This window comes from Helobdella robusta (genome assembly GCF_000326865.2).
Source record: "Helobdella robusta unplaced genomic scaffold HELROscaffold_34, whole genome shotgun sequence".
Taxonomy (NCBI): Eukaryota; Metazoa; Annelida; class Clitellata; order Rhynchobdellida; family Glossiphoniidae; genus Helobdella; species Helobdella robusta.
The window spans coordinates 378,108-396,145 of NW_008704659.1; the positions used below are offsets into that span (position 1 = coordinate 378,108).

The window sequence follows — 18,038 nt, forward strand, 5'->3', positions numbered from 1 at the left end:
CATAACCGCAGGATCATCATTATCATAACCGCAGGATCATCATTATCATCCTCGGATGGTCACGTCATCAGCTTAACTGTCCAATCAGGTTCGAGAACGTCCTAATGGTTAACACGTTTGGTCTCATTATTACATTTCTTTTGAAGTCTTGAAGTTGATAATTATCACACCTAATTATACCGCTGCTGCTGTTGTTGTTGTTGCCTTTTTTGTTGTTGCTTTTGTTGTTGTTGTTGTTGTTCTTTAGCGTACGACATTACAACGGACTTTTGTACGTGTGTGTGTGTGTGTTGTGTGTGTGTGTTTTTTTGCATTTATGTATGTGTGTGTGTGCATGTACATTCATGTATGTATGTGTGTATATGTATTTATGTATGTGTGTATGTGTATGTATATTCATGTATGTATGTGTATTTTCATGTATGTGTGTATATATATTCATGTATGTGTGTGTATGTGAGTTTTATGTATGTGTTTGTGTGTATGTATATTCATGTATGTATGTGTATATGTATATTCATGTATGTGTGTATGTTTTTCATTTATGTGTGTATGTGTATATTCATGTATGTGTGTGTATGTGGGTTTCTGTATGTGTATGTGTGTATTTATGTCCAGAAATCAAACCATGCTTACACAGACGTATTGAACTAGAACTGATGCAATGTTAAAACATTTAAATGCGTTTAATGTGATCGTTTTATTGGAGCCTAACTAGCTCTTTTGTTCTCTTTCTTTTTTATTCATTCCTCCACTCGATCACTCCATTCATTCATTCAATCAATCAATCATTTATTCATTTTTTTTACTCATTCTTTCGTTCTGTACTTCATAAAACAATTTCCAATTTTAATAAAATGAGAATCGTTTAATGGAAGTTTCCATAAACTGTACATTAATTTTACCCGAATACCATAATTTACACACACACACACACGCACGCACATGCACACACACACATACACACACACATACTTATAGATACATACATCCACAGACATTCTACTGTTAATGATATAACATTTACATTACAATCGTCAAATCATCAATATTCAAATAGCTGGTCTTTACACTGTTTGTTGGAGAAATTTGAATAATGTAAAGCGGATTATCTGAGATTTTATAAAATTAATCAAATTATATAAAGAAGAAAATCGGAAAATTTGTAACGTTTTATATGTTTTTATTCAGCTTTTTTCAAATATTTCTTTAGTTTAATAGAAAAAAAACTCTTTGAAAAATAAGCCGTGCGTATGTGTTTACGTGCGTATGTGTTTGTGTGTGTGTGTTTTTTCGTGTGTTTGCGTGTGTGTCTCTTTATTGAAATTGTAACGTATTTTTAAAAAATAAAATTATACAAACAAAAAAGCCTGACTTTTTTTCAAACTAAATTTCGTTTAAGTTTTCAAATTAAACTGGAGATCTCAATGGAGGTAGAAATGGAAAATGCACTGCGTGTCAATTCTATTATTATTTTCACATTACACATAATATATTACAAGCATGTTCACAAAATACAAAAATTAATTTCATAATTAATTTAAGTATATTTATTAGTGAATCAGTTAATTAACTCGGATTAAGTCTATTTACATAATTTAAAATTGCTTCTCAGTGAATTAGAGTTAATTAACCCAATCGGTTATTTCATTCATTTAATTTATTTAACATTTAATCTGAAATCAGTTTGACAAAAGAGAATCAACAGTAAGTGATTTCTGTGGAGTGTTGTTCATCTCCGGAAACATCTCCACCTCTCGTCTCCCCTACCCCCCCATCTCCAATTTTATGCTCCCCTCCAAACGAACTCCTAGCTACGTTCGGTTTCGAACGCTGATTAGAACCAGTATAACTTTTTGGCAAATTTTTCCCTCTCGCTTTTGGTTTTTTGTGAGTTGTCGTCTGTTTCGCTAGCAAACCGTTTGCGACGGCCTTCAAAAATTTCGGAGACATCTCGTGCAGTCGAACCGGAGGAGCGCTAAAGCTGTTCAGAAAGTTGAGGTCTTCAGTTTCGTCGTCCAAGCTCCCCATTTGTTTTCTGGCCTTGTGTTCCGCTGCACTGCACTCCAACATCGTAATCGGTGTTGTTTCGTGAAATTTCGAATAGTCAATGACGCAATCACCTTTGAAGGTTTCCACAGTTATGAGGGGCGTCAGTTTCTGACCCCAGCAGATTTCAGAGGAGAGGTAGGAGGTTCTAACTTGGATGAGAGCCCCGTTAGTTGGGACGGTACCTTCCAAGATGATTACCACCTCAAAGGGATTCAACAAAACATCCTCTGCCGACATCTTCCAGAAGGGACTGCTTTCATTAATTTTGTGAGAAATCGTCACAGGCCACATAAAAAATAAGAAACTATCTTGCTTACTCGTCTCCGTTTCAATCTCCAAAGGAAACTGACACAGAGGAATAATCCCATTTTCCTCCGTTTTCTTCTGCCTAACCAAAATTGCTCTGATGGAGGTCCCGATGATGTGGGCTTTTCTCATGTCACCCACCCTGAACTGCAAGCTGTAGCCCCCGTCCAACTTGCAGATGACTGCGTTCTTACTGAACATAATTGTCTGAAATGTTGCACGGTATCTTAAAAGACTTTAAAAATAATATTTAATATGTCTTATAAAGTTATTTCAGAAAAAACATTTCACAACTGGAACAATTAAAACTTGAAACTACAATTCACAATTTTTTTAAAAAAAATTATTTAACTACTTGTGAACGGCGTTTAGGCCTGGAAATCTTCCCGAAAAAGATGCCAGTAGTGAAGCAAGTGATGAAGATGCCGAAGCAGCTCTGCAGCATGATGAGGAAGGCCCCGAAACCGCAGTTGGAGTTGATGTAACGGTAACCATATCCAATGGTGGCCTGAGTCTCGATGGAGAACATAAAAGCTGACGGGAAATCCCGCACGTTTATAACGCACAGGTCAGTCTTCTTCGGATCAAGGTCATTATTAATCCAGGCAACCAAGTACCAAGCAAATCCAAACAGCACCCATGAGAGTACAAAACTGACAAAAAAGAACAGAACATGGTACCGCCACTTCAACTCCATGATCGTCGTCATGAAATCAATTATAAATTTCCTTCTACGCTTGGTCACATTCACCAAGGTTATGTTCGACTCACCTGATTTCTCAACCAGACGTGTTGTATTCTGCTTATAAGCCATCAACCTTCCTCTCTCAGCCATCGGTACTGAAACATTTTTGCTTAAATTGGCGGGAAGTAACTTAGTTGTTGATTTTTCGTTTAGTTCCATTGTTAGCTTTGTAAGCTTTTCTTTATCAAAATCAGTCGCTTGGCTGATAACATTTGATGACGTTTGAATATGAACGCCGGGAGAATCATTCAAAATTGTCGAATCAGTAATAAAATTTTTAGAATTGTCAGTTAAATCTATGGTAGTGTAATTTTTAGCGTTAGAATTTGAATCATCGTCGATGTTTTTGTCTATAGGTTGGTTGTCTCTGGTGGTCGGTTGACTGGTATCAAAAGATACCACGGTCACATCGTTTAAGCTGGGAGATGAATTAGACCTTACCGATGTCGTTTCGAGAATTTTCATTTTAAACTTTAAGTTTTATGTTGAAAAAAATTTTTTTTATCAGATTTATTTTATTTTACCTGTTATATATCTGCTTATATATCTTCTGATCGCGTAAGCGTCTGTGATTTAGTACGTAATTATGTACATATTATATGTAATATTCTAGTATTACCACTCAGTATCTCTAGTATTATTAGTTATTTATTACTATCATTAGCAGTTCTGGAAAATTATCACGATACTGTTGTCACGAGATTTTGTTTGAAAGATATGGTAGGTTGGTCTGTTTTAATTTCTTCGAATTTTCAATAAATTACATAATTAGGTTTTTTTGGAGATTTATGATGCATGTGTGTGTGTGTGTGTGTGTGTTTGTGTCTCTGTGTGTCTGTGTGCGTGTCTGTGTATGTGTGTTTGTGCGTCTGTGTGTGTGTGAGTTTGTTGTGTTGTTTAGTATCAAAATAATCCTAATAAAAACCCTTTATTATCATCAATCACCATCATCACAATCTTCATTATCTTATGACGCTAAAAACAACAATAATAGTAATATTAAATAATAATAATAAATAATAATAATAATAAAGAATAATAATAATAATAATAAATAATTATAACACGTTAGCCGAGGAACAATTGAAAAATGCAAATACTATAATAATAAAATAATTTCAATCCCCACGATCTGTCAATCAAATTAATTCGGGTAGCCACTTTGTATGCAAGCATGCAATAGCGAAATTAATAACCACTACTATCATCATTTTCATCATCGTCATCATCATCATCATCTTGTCGTCATCATTATCATCATCGTCGTCGTCGTAAATTGCTCGGAGTCGTTAATCAGGCTTGGATTTACTCGAGACAGCTACGATATTATTATTATTATTGTTGTTGTTGTTGATATTGTAATCGTTGTTGTTTCTGTTTTTTTTTTGTTGTTTCTATCATTATTATTATATTATTATTATTGTTGTTGTTGTTGTTGTTACTATCTATGCCCAAAGGTTAGAGGTCAAAATAGGTTAACTGTATAGGAGTCAGGTTCTGCTGGCTCGCCTCTGCAATCATTACACTAAGAGGAAAGAAGACAGGTGTAATAATAATAATAATAATAATAATAATAATAATAATAATAATAATAATAATAAAACAAACAAACAGACAGACAGACAGACAGACAGACAAACAAACAAACAAAGACAGGAGAAATAGCGAAACAATAACACTACAAAAACGCATGAAGACGAGATGAGCAGTGTCGATTGTTTTGAAATATTCTGGACACCGAAAAATGTATTTCCATTTGACGTCATAGGTTCAACCTTAATACACACACATTATTATTATTATTATTATTACTATTATTATTATCATAATTATTAATATTATTATTATTATCACAATTATTATTATTATTCACATGATCACATAAGCCATTGCTGACGTAAAAAGGTACAACAAGGCACTCCATTCCTCTAACAGATACAAGAATCTATTGCGTGTCTAATTTGACATGCGTGCTTAGAAACACACACACACATACACACACAAACAAACAAACATTCACACACACACAAAAATATAATATACACACGCGCACACACGCAGACTAACACACACATACCTGCACACATAATTGCCACACAAACAGAGTTTTTCCCTCATTCCATGGTAAACAACAGAATAAAAATTTTGCCGATACATGCTTAGCAACGTCCTTACAAACACAATGACGATTTTGTATGTATGTAATGTATGTATGTATGTATGTATATATGTATGTATGTATGTATGTATGTATGTATGTATGTATGTATGTATGTATGTATGTATGTATGTATGTATGTATGTATGTATGTATGTATGTATGTATGTATGTATGTATGTATGTATGTATGTATGTATGTATGTATGTATGTATGTATGTATGTATGTATGTATGTATGTATGTATGTATGTATGTATGTATGTATGTATGTATGTATGTATGTATGTATGTATGTTAAAACCAAAACATGATGAGTGACACTGAACCGTCAAACATCAAGTAACAAATGGATTAACACTTTGATTTGTCGTTAATTGCACATGTCGGCATTCAGCTGGATATTTTCAAGCACACAGACACGCAGGAACCGCTGCAACAAGCACGAAATGTGGTTAGTTGCTAAAAACAGTTCCCTGCTGTCGCCTGATCTGACGCTGATCATTTTGCATATTTCCTTAAGAAATTTAAGGGTGTTGGGGTCCATCGGGCCAAGAACCTCGATGCATATTGGCAAGAATTCCATCGAGGGGAAGGCGTTCCCATATTTTTTCATTTTCTCGTCCGCTGCCCTGGCCGCGGCCAAACCGCATTCTTTACTTGTCAGGTTTACGTATCGTTCGGCGAGGGTGCCAGGGACCGTAACATCCCACGCCAAACATCTGCCGGCTCTCCAAGGTATTAGTGTGCATCCATCCGGGCGCCTACCATCATGCACAGAAATGCCGGATGGTTCCTTGAGAACCGGGATTGAAGCCTTGGAGAAGAGCCGACAAATGTATGTATGTATGTATGGATGAATGCTGTCAAGTTACCAATCGAAATACTATTATAAAAACAATAGAAAACAAACCTTGGGTCTCTTCTGAGTTAAAAAATCTCATCACAAAAAGAAATAAAAGTTACAAAAAGTTTCTTTTGATTCCTAATAATAATAATTTAAATAAATTCAAAAGCCTTAAAATAACTTGTAATAAACTAAATAAATCTTTAAAAAAAAATTATTATCATCATTTTTTTGAAAAATATAGAGGAGATAGCAAAAAAACGTGGACTGCTCTGAACGAGTTAAAAAACGGAAAAGACATAAAACCCGATAGTATACAAAAATTAACAAATGAAGAAATTGAAATACCTGACCCAGCAAATGCTTTAAATAACTATTTTGTTCAATTAGCACCGAATTTACTGAAGCTCATTCCACGGAATTCTCACTGGAAGAATTACTTCAAGACATTTGTTTCCAACTCGTTTTTTTGTAGATACGCAACGGCTGATGAGATCATTGCAACAACAAAATCTTTGAAACAAAAAACATCAAGTGGCTACGATGACATACCAACAAAAATTGTCGTCTCTACATTCTACTGTGTTTGTTCTAGAATATTTGATAAATCTATATTTTGAATAGGGCAAATTTCCAAGCTGTCTCAAAATCGCCAAGGTAATTCCTATTGAAAAAATTAAAGGAAAAACAGATTTATCAAATTTTCGCCCTATGTCACTCTTGCCAGCATTTTCAAAAATACTTGAAAAACTAATGCACCGACGAATGACTAGTTTTTTTGCAAAAGATCTGTCGAAAGCATTTGATTGCATCAACCACGACATCATGCTCAACAAGTTGGAAAAGTACGGTTTTAGAAATACATCACTGCATTGGTTTCGTAGCTACTTAACAGAAAAAAAACAGTTTGTCTATGTGAACGATGAAATTTCCATTCTGCTCGGAAACAACAACGGTGTGCCTCAAGGAAGCATCCTAGGTCCTTTGTTATTTATATTGTACATAAACGATCTTCCAGCTGCATCAGCATTTTTTGACTACGTAATTTATGCTGATGACACGAATGTTTTTAGCAGCGGCAGATCAATGAAAGAACTTACTGAGGAAACAAACAGAGAGTTAAAAAACATAATCTCTTGGTTCGAAGCCAATAAACTTTCAATTAACAGTTCAAAAAGCCAAATGATGGTTTTTGGACCCGTACAATATCTAAATTACAAGGAGCCGTATAAAATCATCCTAGGTAACAACACAATTGTTGAAACAAAGTGTTTAAAACTTCTAGGCATGCTGCTCGATCAGAAACTCTCCTTCAAACATCACATAAAACAAGTATCATCCAAACTTTCAAAGTCAATAAGAATGATAAACAGAGTAAAATCAATTTTGCCAAAAAACTGTTTGAATCTTCTGTATAATTCCCTGTGCATTCCGTTAATAAACTACTGCAACATTGTATGGGCTTCATCGTACCACACATCAACCTTACCAATAGAAATATTAATCAAAAGAGCAGTTAGATTGATAACGAGATCCAAACGATTTGAACACAGCCAACCATTGTTCAACAGCACGCGAAACTTGAATTTCTCGAAACTCAGCATTTACTTTCTGATGATTTTTGTTTATAAACAGTTAACCAATCGATTACCTGATTTATTTAACAGTTATTTCAAGATGAAACAACAATGTCGGCAACAAAATAATCTTGTCTCTAACAAATCGAAAACGAATATTTTGTTCTCTCACGTGTATTGCAAGGGACCGAGAATCTGGAACGAAATTTTAAACAGTGGATTTAATTTTGAATTTATTTCGTTAAACAATTTAAAAAAAAAGTTAAAAGAATATTTACTTAAGTTTAAAACATAAATTTTTTGTTTTTGAAATTACGTTTAAATTCTGTTGAAAACTTGTAACATTTTAAAAATTATGTCAAGGTGGTCACACTCGATGAGTTTCTGAAAAGAACTCTACTGTGGTCATCCTGTCTTCTTCCTATTGATATAAAGGGGAGAGAATTCTTTTTTTCTCTTTTTTTAGATTAATTTTGAGAAGCAAATAAAAATTCGTTTCGTTTCGTTTCGTATTTATGTATGTATGTATGTATGTATGTATGTATATATGTATGTATGTATGTATGTATGTATGTATGTATGTATGTATGTATGTATGTATGTATGTATGTATGTATGTATGAATATATGTATGTATGTATGTGTCAGTATAGTTCCCAAATAAAGGCTGATTGGTAGTGTGTAGTGAGAAGTAATTTGTTTCAAGAGAACTGCCATTTAGATGAGAGAGTTCAACACATTAAAATATTTTATTATTTGCACATAAATAAGCTATAATAGTATTTATAATAATAAATATAACTAATTATTGAATAAATATTTAAAATAAAATATACATACTTATTTAATATTGTATAAATATTATATTATATTTATTTAATATTATATAAATTATGGTCAACTTTTCTTCTAACAGCTTTACCTCTTCATTGACAGATACATATCACAGATAGTCGATAGATACATAGATAGTCAATAGATGCATAGATAGTTGATAGATAGTCAAAAGATACATAGATAGTTAATAGATATATAGATAGTCGATAGATACATAGATAGTTGATAGATACATAGATATTCGATAGATAGTCAATAGATACATAGATAGTTGATAGATAGTCGAGATACACATAGGTAAAAAAAAAGAGACTAAATAAACATGGGTAGTTCCTCCAGCGCTAATAAGCCCCGCCTACCTCAAACCCCACTTCACCCCAACAACAACAACAATAATAATAACACTAACAATAATAATAATAATAACAACAACAATAATAATGACGTGCCATCAACACAACGACTATCTTTATCAAACTCAAGCCAAGCTAGAGATAGGAATCATCGGTCAAATACTCCCAGAAACAACAACAACAACAATAATAATAACAGTAATAATAATAATAATAATAGTCATAATAACAACCTTGATGCCGATAGGTCTACAGTCGTTGGAAAATTGCAGAGAGAGAAAACAGTTGCGTTTGAAGTGCCCAAATACCCGGTACACACACACACATACACACACACATACATAATACATACACACACACATACATAATATATACACATACACACACACACACACACACACACTCGTACAACGATGTTTTGTGTATCAGTACCAGATACACACACACACATACATAATACATATACACACACACACATACATAATATATACACATACACACACACTCGTACAACGATGTTTTGTGTATCAGTACCACATATACAAAATTCAAGTTATTTATTTAATTTGCGAATTAAATCAGCCAGATCTGTTACCATATGTATTTTAATTTATTGTTTAATGTAAGTTTAAACGCGGAGGTTTATTTTGACGTAGCCAAAAATCTTTTGCAAGACAGTTTGTTTCCAAGTGGCTAAAGTGTCTGGCACTAATGTTACAGTGCCGGATTCAAGTGCAAAGAAATCCAACTGATTTACATTGCGTGTTGTTGGTTCCTTTGGCAAATATTTGAGAGAGAACTTCAAAAAAAATGTAAATTTATAATTTAAATAATATTATAAATATTCGATATAATTAATATATTAAATTATCGTTTTCCCGCCAAAACCAGGATACAGACGAAATCATGTGGGAGACGTTTTACCATCAGAATGGCGAGGTTTGCAGCTGCATGTACCAATCTGGTGAAAGATTTATACTGGATTCAAAGACACAGGTTGGTCATTATTATTATTATTATTATTATTATTATTATTGTTATTGTTATTATTATTATTGTTATTGTTATTATTATTACTGTTAAATAAAAATAATTAAACAGATAAATTTTTTTTTTTTTTATTAGAATAAATATCCGTTTCCGAGCAAGCTGTATAGCGAAGGGCTACTGGTAACTGAAGATTCAAAACCCAAGGTACTACTACTGCAACTACTGCCACTACTACTACTACAACAACTACTACTACTACAACTACTAATTTTACTACTGTTAACACTACAACTACGAATACCACTAACTACTACCACTTCTACTACTACTACTTTTACAACTACTAATACTACTACTACTACTACTACTGCTGCTGCTGCTGCCACTACTACCACGACTACTACTACTACTACTACTACTACTACTATTACTACTAATACTACTAACGCTAATAATGACGTCATCAGACCGGAAATGAATCAGGAATGGGTGGAATGAATGAAGATGATAGGTCGGGTACGTTTATTCATCCAACGAAAGGAAAATTTCAAACGTATATATTTGAGGTTAGTTGTCTATGTTTTGTTGTCAGTGTTTTTGTTGTTGATGATGTCTTGTTTTCATCGTTTATATTGTTTATATTCTGTCAATTTATTATCTTTGTTTTGTGGTTTATGGTTTTTGCTGTCTATGCTAATTTTTGTTTAGTTCGTTTTGTTGTTTAATTGCTCGCCCATTGTCGTTTATGATTTAGTGTAGTATCTTTGTGTATTGTTGTTTATGTTGTTGTTTATGTTTATATCTTTTTCCAACCCGACAGGAAAAAATAAATGTGCACAGATACTACGATTCATCCAGTGGAACGTGGGTTAAGATGCCAATGTCCTGGGAATTGAGGTCAGAGGTCATCAAGTCTCTAATGCAACCGATACAGGTTAACATGATTTAAGGATTGACGTGTTTTTGCTAATTTCTTCTTCTGTCTGTCTGTCTGTTTAATCTTTTTTCTCTGTGGGTATGTAATCAAATTCAAAATTAATGTCTGTATATTTGTGTGGTTTTTCTGTGAGTATGTCTGACTTTGGTCGTTTGTCTGTCAGTGTGTGTGTGTGTATCTTTCTTAGTTCGTTCGTTTGTTCGTTCGTTCGTTTTTTCATTTCATTGATCGATCTTTCGTTCACTGGTTCGTCGGTTTGTTTGTTCGTTCGTTCGTTTGTCCGATCGTTGTCAAACAGCACAAATTTGTAAAAAGAATAATAATAGAATGAGGATGGAGAGCTTCTTTTTTACCCTGATGTTGTATCGGGAAGCATGTAAATGATATAGCCTTCTAAAATTGCCATTGCTGTTTTATTAAAACTTATAAAGAGAAATATAGTTGTTATATGTTTGCATACTCAAGTTTATGAATTTTAAGTTGTGAATGTATCTGAGTTTGTGATAAGTTCATCCCACACATAGTCAAAAAAAACCATACCTAAGTTATTGATGATTTAGAAGGAAAGATAGAAAAGAGGCAGTGTAAATTGTGCTGTAAAATATTTTTTCAGTCTTGTGAGTTAGGATGCAGTCCTTCATATACAATGAATAATCATGGAAAATAATTATAAACATATATATGTATGTGCGTGTGTGCGTGCGTGTGAGTGCGTGTGTGTGTACGTGTGTGTGTGTATGTCTGTTTTTGTGTGTACTTTATTTGATATACTGATAAAAATGGCAATTATCGTAGTAATAATAATAATAGCATAAATAATAATTAGAATGATATAATTAAAAATTATTTCATAATTTCATAATAATAATTAGAAATAATTTCATAATTTCCAGGAAGCTCTGCCGGATTGGGACGACAAATATGATATCCTGTCATCTCTGAGAGTTCATAGCTACGATCCGCAACAATGCATCGCCACATTTTTCCTTTGGGGAGATATGGGTGGGTGATAATTTAATTTTTAATAATAATTTTTAATTTTTTGATAATTTTTATAACTATATTCAATAATTACATTAAATTATAAATAATTATTATAATGAATGAATGATGAATGGATGGATTGATGAATGGATGAATGGATGAATGAATGAATGGATGAATGGATGGGTGAATAAATTGATAGATATAATAATAATAAGGATTCTGGTACGTCCCACACGGATCCAATTCCTCTTCGGATATCATTGAAGAAAAGGACGAACTCATCGTGAAACTGAAAGAAAAACTCAAAGAACTGGTACACAGTCAAGCAAAATTAACTTCTACTAATCTTGTTACTGCTCTTATTATTATTATTATTATTATTATTATTATAAAACTATATAGAAAAATAAAAACAACAACAAATCACAATAAAATACAAAACATCCATATTTTTCTTCATTCGTAGAATGACACAGTTAACAAGCAGGCTGAAGCCCTAAAAGAGGAAAAGTTATCAAGGGAAAAGAGCGAACATGAGGTTGTCACAAGAAATAATCATTTGTTATTATTAACAGAAGTTAATTAAAATGTTAAGGTAATTTTGCTAAGGCCAAGATGAAATAGAACAAATTATGTGTATAAATTTCGACCGGAGAGTATTTTAGTGGCCAAACTCAGTCGAAATTCGACTAATTATTGTTTAAAAATCTTGGGTTTAATGAGGAAATTTACAAGAAATGTGAGATAAAAATGGAAAAATTTGTGATTACTTATTCGTATGATCTTTTAAAATATTATAATACGAGCTAATTATGTTAATATAACTCAAAACTTATGCTTCAATTAAGAATACAATCTATATCTATCGATGATAACACGAATAATAATAATGATTATTATTAGTATTATTAAATAATAACAATAATAAAACCATGTATAAATAAATAAATTGAAGCTGGAAAAACTGAAAGAGCAGTTAGCTAGTTATGACGCAGAGCAATCGTCGCTACAAGCCAAATGTCAGGCACTAACAAAAAATAGACCTAAAACAGCTGCCATGAAAAAGGTTGAAATTATGAAATATAATTTATTATAATTTATCGTTACATCTAGTTATAATTAACATATAATTAATTTTATTATTACATTAATTACTCGATTTTATTGTTATTAAACTGCCCGCATGTGGTCTGTCTAAAATCTACACGAATGGATATTTTTACGATGTTTTTGGCAAACTGGGAGAATTTTATATGATAATTTTAAAAGATAGCGCTATATAAATTGTAGATACACTGTAATATAACGCTATATAAATAATAGATATATCTAATAAAAACTGTTCTTTCTTGGCAGGGCATATTCGAAGTAGAGAAGAAATCTATCCAAGCCATAAACTCGTTGATTAAAAATCTGCACAAGGACCACAATCAACTCAATAAAGAATACAATCTGTCTCTTTCATCTTGGGCTGGTTCGCTTAACTATGTACGTATGTCTGTACGTGTGTGTGTGTGAGAGAGAGTGCGTGTGTGTGCGTGTGGAAATTTGTGTGTGTGTGTGCGTGCCGTAAAAAACACCATTTGCTCTTTCATCATGGAATGTTTCTGTTAACGACGTATCCGTGTGCAAGCATGTATGCATAAATGTACACATGTCAAAGTTTGTCTCCGTTACAATTTTAATTTTAGCCTGCTGAATATTAATTTTCTTTGTAAATTCGGATGCGAGTGCGTGTGTGTGTGTGTGTGTGTGTGTGTGTGTGTTCGGAGTGCATGTATATATATATATATATATATTTAGACAATTTTTTTTAAATTAAATTTTTAAAAAAGATAATGCAAGGCGTGAAAAAGATATATGCGTGTGATTTAAACCTCGGTGAGGAAGTTGAGGAGTTGAAAAGTTTGTATACACGAGAGGCACTGCAAAGAAAACTTTTGTACAATGAGGTTTGTATGTGTGCGTGTGTTTGTATGTGTGTGTGTGTGCGTGTGTGTGTGTGTGTGTCTTCATCTTGATCTCAGCAGTTGCATAAAGTTTAAAAACAATTATTTACGGATCAAATATTTATTGAACATCCTATCGTACACAAAAACTAGATTGTATCAACTGCATAATCTCCAAGCCATATATAAATCATCTTCACTTTTTACACATTACGTCACACTGGACGACACTGAATCAGCTACAAGAGCTTCGCGGAAACATCCGAGTCTTCCTCAGATGTCGCTACGACAGCCGCAGTCAGTGCTGCCTCAAATTTCTGGGCGATAATGAAGTTTTGGCGCCAAACAGCAAGAAGCCATTCACGTTCGATAAGGTTTTTTCTCCAAAGTCTTCTCAGGAAGAGGTGGGTTTTTATGTATCATTTATATGGGGTTATACTTTTTAATTTATGCCAAGAGTGCTACATGAATGTTACATCTTTGCCGTTGTAACTCATTTGGCGTTCCATTCATTATGTATTAATTAATAATTATTAATAGTTTTTAAGTTAGATGGAATATAAATGTTTTCACAAACATACAGCTTATGTGCGTATAACAAGCGTTGGATACCTTTGCATTCGATCCTGGTTACTGCTACATAGGAGACGGACACTTTACAGCTTCGCCACGTTAAAAATAAAAGCAGATACTTAATCAACGAATCGAAAATATTTATATAGCGCACATTTCTACAGTTCAATAACTATCATTTCCAAAAAATCTGAAGGTGTACGAAGATGCAAGAGCAGTAATAATGTCTTGTGTGGACGGATACAACGTGTGCATATTAGCGTACGGTCAGACAGGCTCTGGGAAGACGTTCACCATGCAGGGTCCAGCTAATGACCCCGGTGTTAATGTCAGGTACTGCCTAATTAACCTGCTATGGCATGGCCTGTTTAATAATTTAATTAAATTAGTTGGCTAGTCTTTGAAAACATTTTCAATTGTTTATTTTTTCCACAATTTTCTTCTAATTAATCTTCAGAGGATCAGCAACACACAAACACAAACAAACACATGTGAATACAAGTGAATCCGCGCGTCGCACACATTTTATGCATTCAAACCAGGTCACTGCAACAGCAGCACCATACACCTTAACCACTACGTCATCGATACGCCCAGTTATTTAATATTCGTAATGATATGGAATACTTGTAGTATAGAAATATAAAATATTTGTAAAGATCTCTTAAGGAGCTGTTGAACGTGTGCGAACAAAGGGAAAATGTCACGTACAATCTAAAAGTTAGGTTTTTTATTTGAAAATTATGTCTTAACCTTTAAGAGTTGTATTGAAAATATCTTTTAAAACCCACTTTCTCAATATTCAATACGTACTTTATATTATTTCAAATCGCAAATTGAATACTGGAAATAAATAAACATCTTGAATCATCATACTAACTACAAACTAATAGAAAAAATTTCTTCAAAAAAACATACAAAAAAACAAAATGGCGGCAAAAAACAAAATGGCCTCAAAAAACAAAATGGCGACTAAAAAAACCCAGGCGTCCATGATAGAAATCTACAACGAAACCGTCCACGACCTTCTCAGTGACACCGTGAACCCCCTGGAGGTCAGGGCGCAAGGAACCAAAATTGTAATGCCTGGCCTTATAGAGATGCAGGTAAAGTCTCTACAGGATATCGACCAAATTATGAAACTTGGAAGTAAGAATAGATCTGTTGCCGCCACCAAAATGAACTCTCAGAGGTTTTTTTTGAAGTTTTGGTTTGCTGATCGAAAATTTGTCGATTGGGACTGAAATATTGAGATGATAACTTTGTTAGAAATATTTTTTAAAATCATTGATCAATTTAATCTTATTATCGATTTTAATTATCAACAAACGAACCAAAAAACATTATAACAAAAAATTGAGAAGAAACCAACACCCAACTAACTCAAGCCAAAAAACTGAACGCCACACAGTTCCCGATCCCACTTAATTTTCATGGTGACAGTGGAGGGGCAGGACAAAACAACGGGGGCGTGCTCTACTGGGACTCTGACCCTCTGTGACCTTGCCGGCTCGGAGAGGGTCAGCAAGACGGAGGCCACGGGGCAAAGGTTGGTCGAAGCCGCAGCTATCAATAAGTCCTTGTCCTCTCTCGGACAGGTAATTTAGAATTGTAAAAAAATTTGGTAAATAATACTTCATTGTCTATGACCGTTAAAATAGTGTTTTTGGTTTGTTCGTTTTGTTTTTCATAGAAGTAATTTAGAATGTTTGATTAATTGAGCGATCTGAAAACATTTGCATAAATATCTTCAAATAGGTCTTCACAGCCCTGAAAACAGGTCAGTTACACGTGCCTTACAGAAACAGCAAACTGACCCATATATTGCAGCCGTCATTAGGCGGAGATGCAAAGGTCAGTTAAAGAAGTGACCTTTTTTCCAACATCCAACCCTTTCCTATTTTTTCTACATCCAACTGTTTCAATTTTTCATCATTTACCTATATTCATCTTCTTCTTTGATATAATGTTCCATACATCCATCTTTTTATAGTTCTCCCTGACCCCAACTTTTTTCTATACACTTGCCTACATTCGACTTTTTTATAACTTTTAAAATATCCTACTCAAACACATTTTTAATTAGTACGTTATAATTCTACATCTATCAGGAATAATTATTTGAATGAATTTTGTAAAAAAGATAATTAAACAATTTGCAAAACATATTTTTAAAATACCTCACTCGAAAAATTTTATAATTAGCAAGTCTCAATTCTTAGGTGTTATCAGTAAAAAATATTTTCACAAAAATTTTCACAATAAAATACTTCTTCCCAAGGCTTGTTTGTTCGTCATGGTAAGTCCCGATATAGAGAATCTCTCCGAAACCGTAAGTACCATGCAGTTTGGATCGAATGCACAGCAAGTACAGCTCGGTCAAGCTAAGAAGAATATCTCGAACAACCCTAGAGGGTCGTAATTCCGGTTTTTTCTCCGTAATTGCGACAAATTTCACGAGTTTTTCTTAGAAGGAATTGAAATACGATTAGTGCTACGGGGATTAAATGTGAATTTATTACGGTCGAAATGGTTACGATTTAATGTACTATAGTTTATTACAAAATAACGACGATTTAAATATATTTTTATAGATTTTTTGTGAGTTAATGCTTAAAATGCTTAAAATGTGTACATAATATAAGTGAAGATTATTATTTTATTAAATAACTTATTTTAACCAAAAATTCACAAGCTTATTTAACATTTTATGGTTTTCTTTTTAAATTTGATTATACATGTGCGTTAATACTGAACAAATAAGCTGTTGATCTCACTGTGACAGGAAATTTGCTTCACTACCAAGTCAAGAAATTTTGTCAAGTTTGACAAAATTCCGCTAAGAGTGTTTGTTCTCAACATCTTCCTTTTATAATTGTGATACTATGTGCAACTTTACTTAAATTCAACATCATCTAAATGCTTGTGATAAAATTTGCATTGTTATATTATATTATTCAATATATTTTTGATTGAAAGATCATCTTTTGTACCGTATTAGTGCCATTGTATGTGTGTGTATGTATGTGTGTATGTATGCGTGTGTGTATACATATATACATGCATATATACTACCTGATAACTGTTGTGTTATATCGCTTGAATTTTAATAAATAGAATAGAAGAGTGCAGGCAAAGTTTGCATCTTTTGATTTGACGTCTTCACTTCCAGATATAGTTTGCACTTTCAAAATTTATCTACAGCTATATATATCTATGTGCAACTTTACTTTAATTCAAAATAGCATTCAAATACTATATATAAATATATAGTATTTGAATGCATTTGAACGCTGAAATGGATTTTCTTAATTTCTAACTCTTGGATTTTTGTTTATTTAGGACTTAGTTAAGGATGGCCTCTCCACAAGTTTATTTTAAACTTATTTGGTACTCTATAATGGAAAAAATAAATAAATAAATATGTCCCCATAGCGTCACATTACGACATCACACTCGGTACGAAGAAGTCACTCGTTTGGTTGGCAAGAACATTTCAAGGGATGGAAAAACAAATAAATTCATTAATACATTGAATCTGTAAATAAATTAATTTCACAAATTATTATCCACAAATATGATTCATTCATTCATCCATCCTTTAATTCATTCATCCATTTATTTGTTCATTCATTCATTCATTTATTGTTTCAAAAATATTTATTACATAATTAATTAACTAATTCTCTAAATAATTCACCAATAAAAATTGTAATCTTTAACAAGC

At 33.0% G+C, this 18,038-nt stretch overlaps 3 protein-coding genes across 3 annotated transcripts; 2 read left to right on the top strand and 1 right to left on the bottom strand.

Moving 5' to 3' along the window:
- Positions 1-2,028: 2,028 nt before the first annotated feature.
- Positions 2,029-3,148, bottom strand: HELRODRAFT_122541 (hypothetical protein; the record flags this gene model as incomplete). Its single annotated transcript, XM_009022961.1, has 2 exons — positions 2,029-2,565; positions 2,714-3,148. Coding segments are annotated over 2 exons (972 nt in total), but the record flags the coding sequence as incomplete, so codon positions are not given.
- A 2,496-nt stretch (positions 3,149-5,644) lies between these two features.
- HELRODRAFT_175534 (hypothetical protein) lies at positions 5,645-8,156 on the top strand (the record flags this gene model as incomplete). Its single annotated transcript, XM_009022962.1, has 4 exons — positions 5,645-6,099; positions 6,353-6,692; positions 7,462-7,623; positions 8,049-8,156. The coding sequence occupies 4 exons, from the start codon at positions 5,645-5,647 to the stop codon at positions 8,154-8,156; spliced, it is 1,065 nt and encodes a 354-aa protein (XP_009021210.1).
- Positions 8,157-13,627: 5,471 nt separating this feature from the next.
- Positions 13,628-16,733, top strand: HELRODRAFT_82982 (hypothetical protein; the record flags this gene model as incomplete). The annotated part of the gene is made up of 8 exons (XM_009022963.1): positions 13,628-13,741; positions 13,978-14,142; positions 14,508-14,644; positions 14,971-15,031; positions 15,298-15,503; positions 15,723-15,909; positions 16,070-16,165; positions 16,593-16,733. 8 exons carry the CDS (start codon positions 13,628-13,630, stop codon positions 16,731-16,733), a joined length of 1,107 nt encoding a protein of 368 aa, XP_009021211.1.
- Between the last annotated feature and the right edge of the window lie 1,305 nt (positions 16,734-18,038).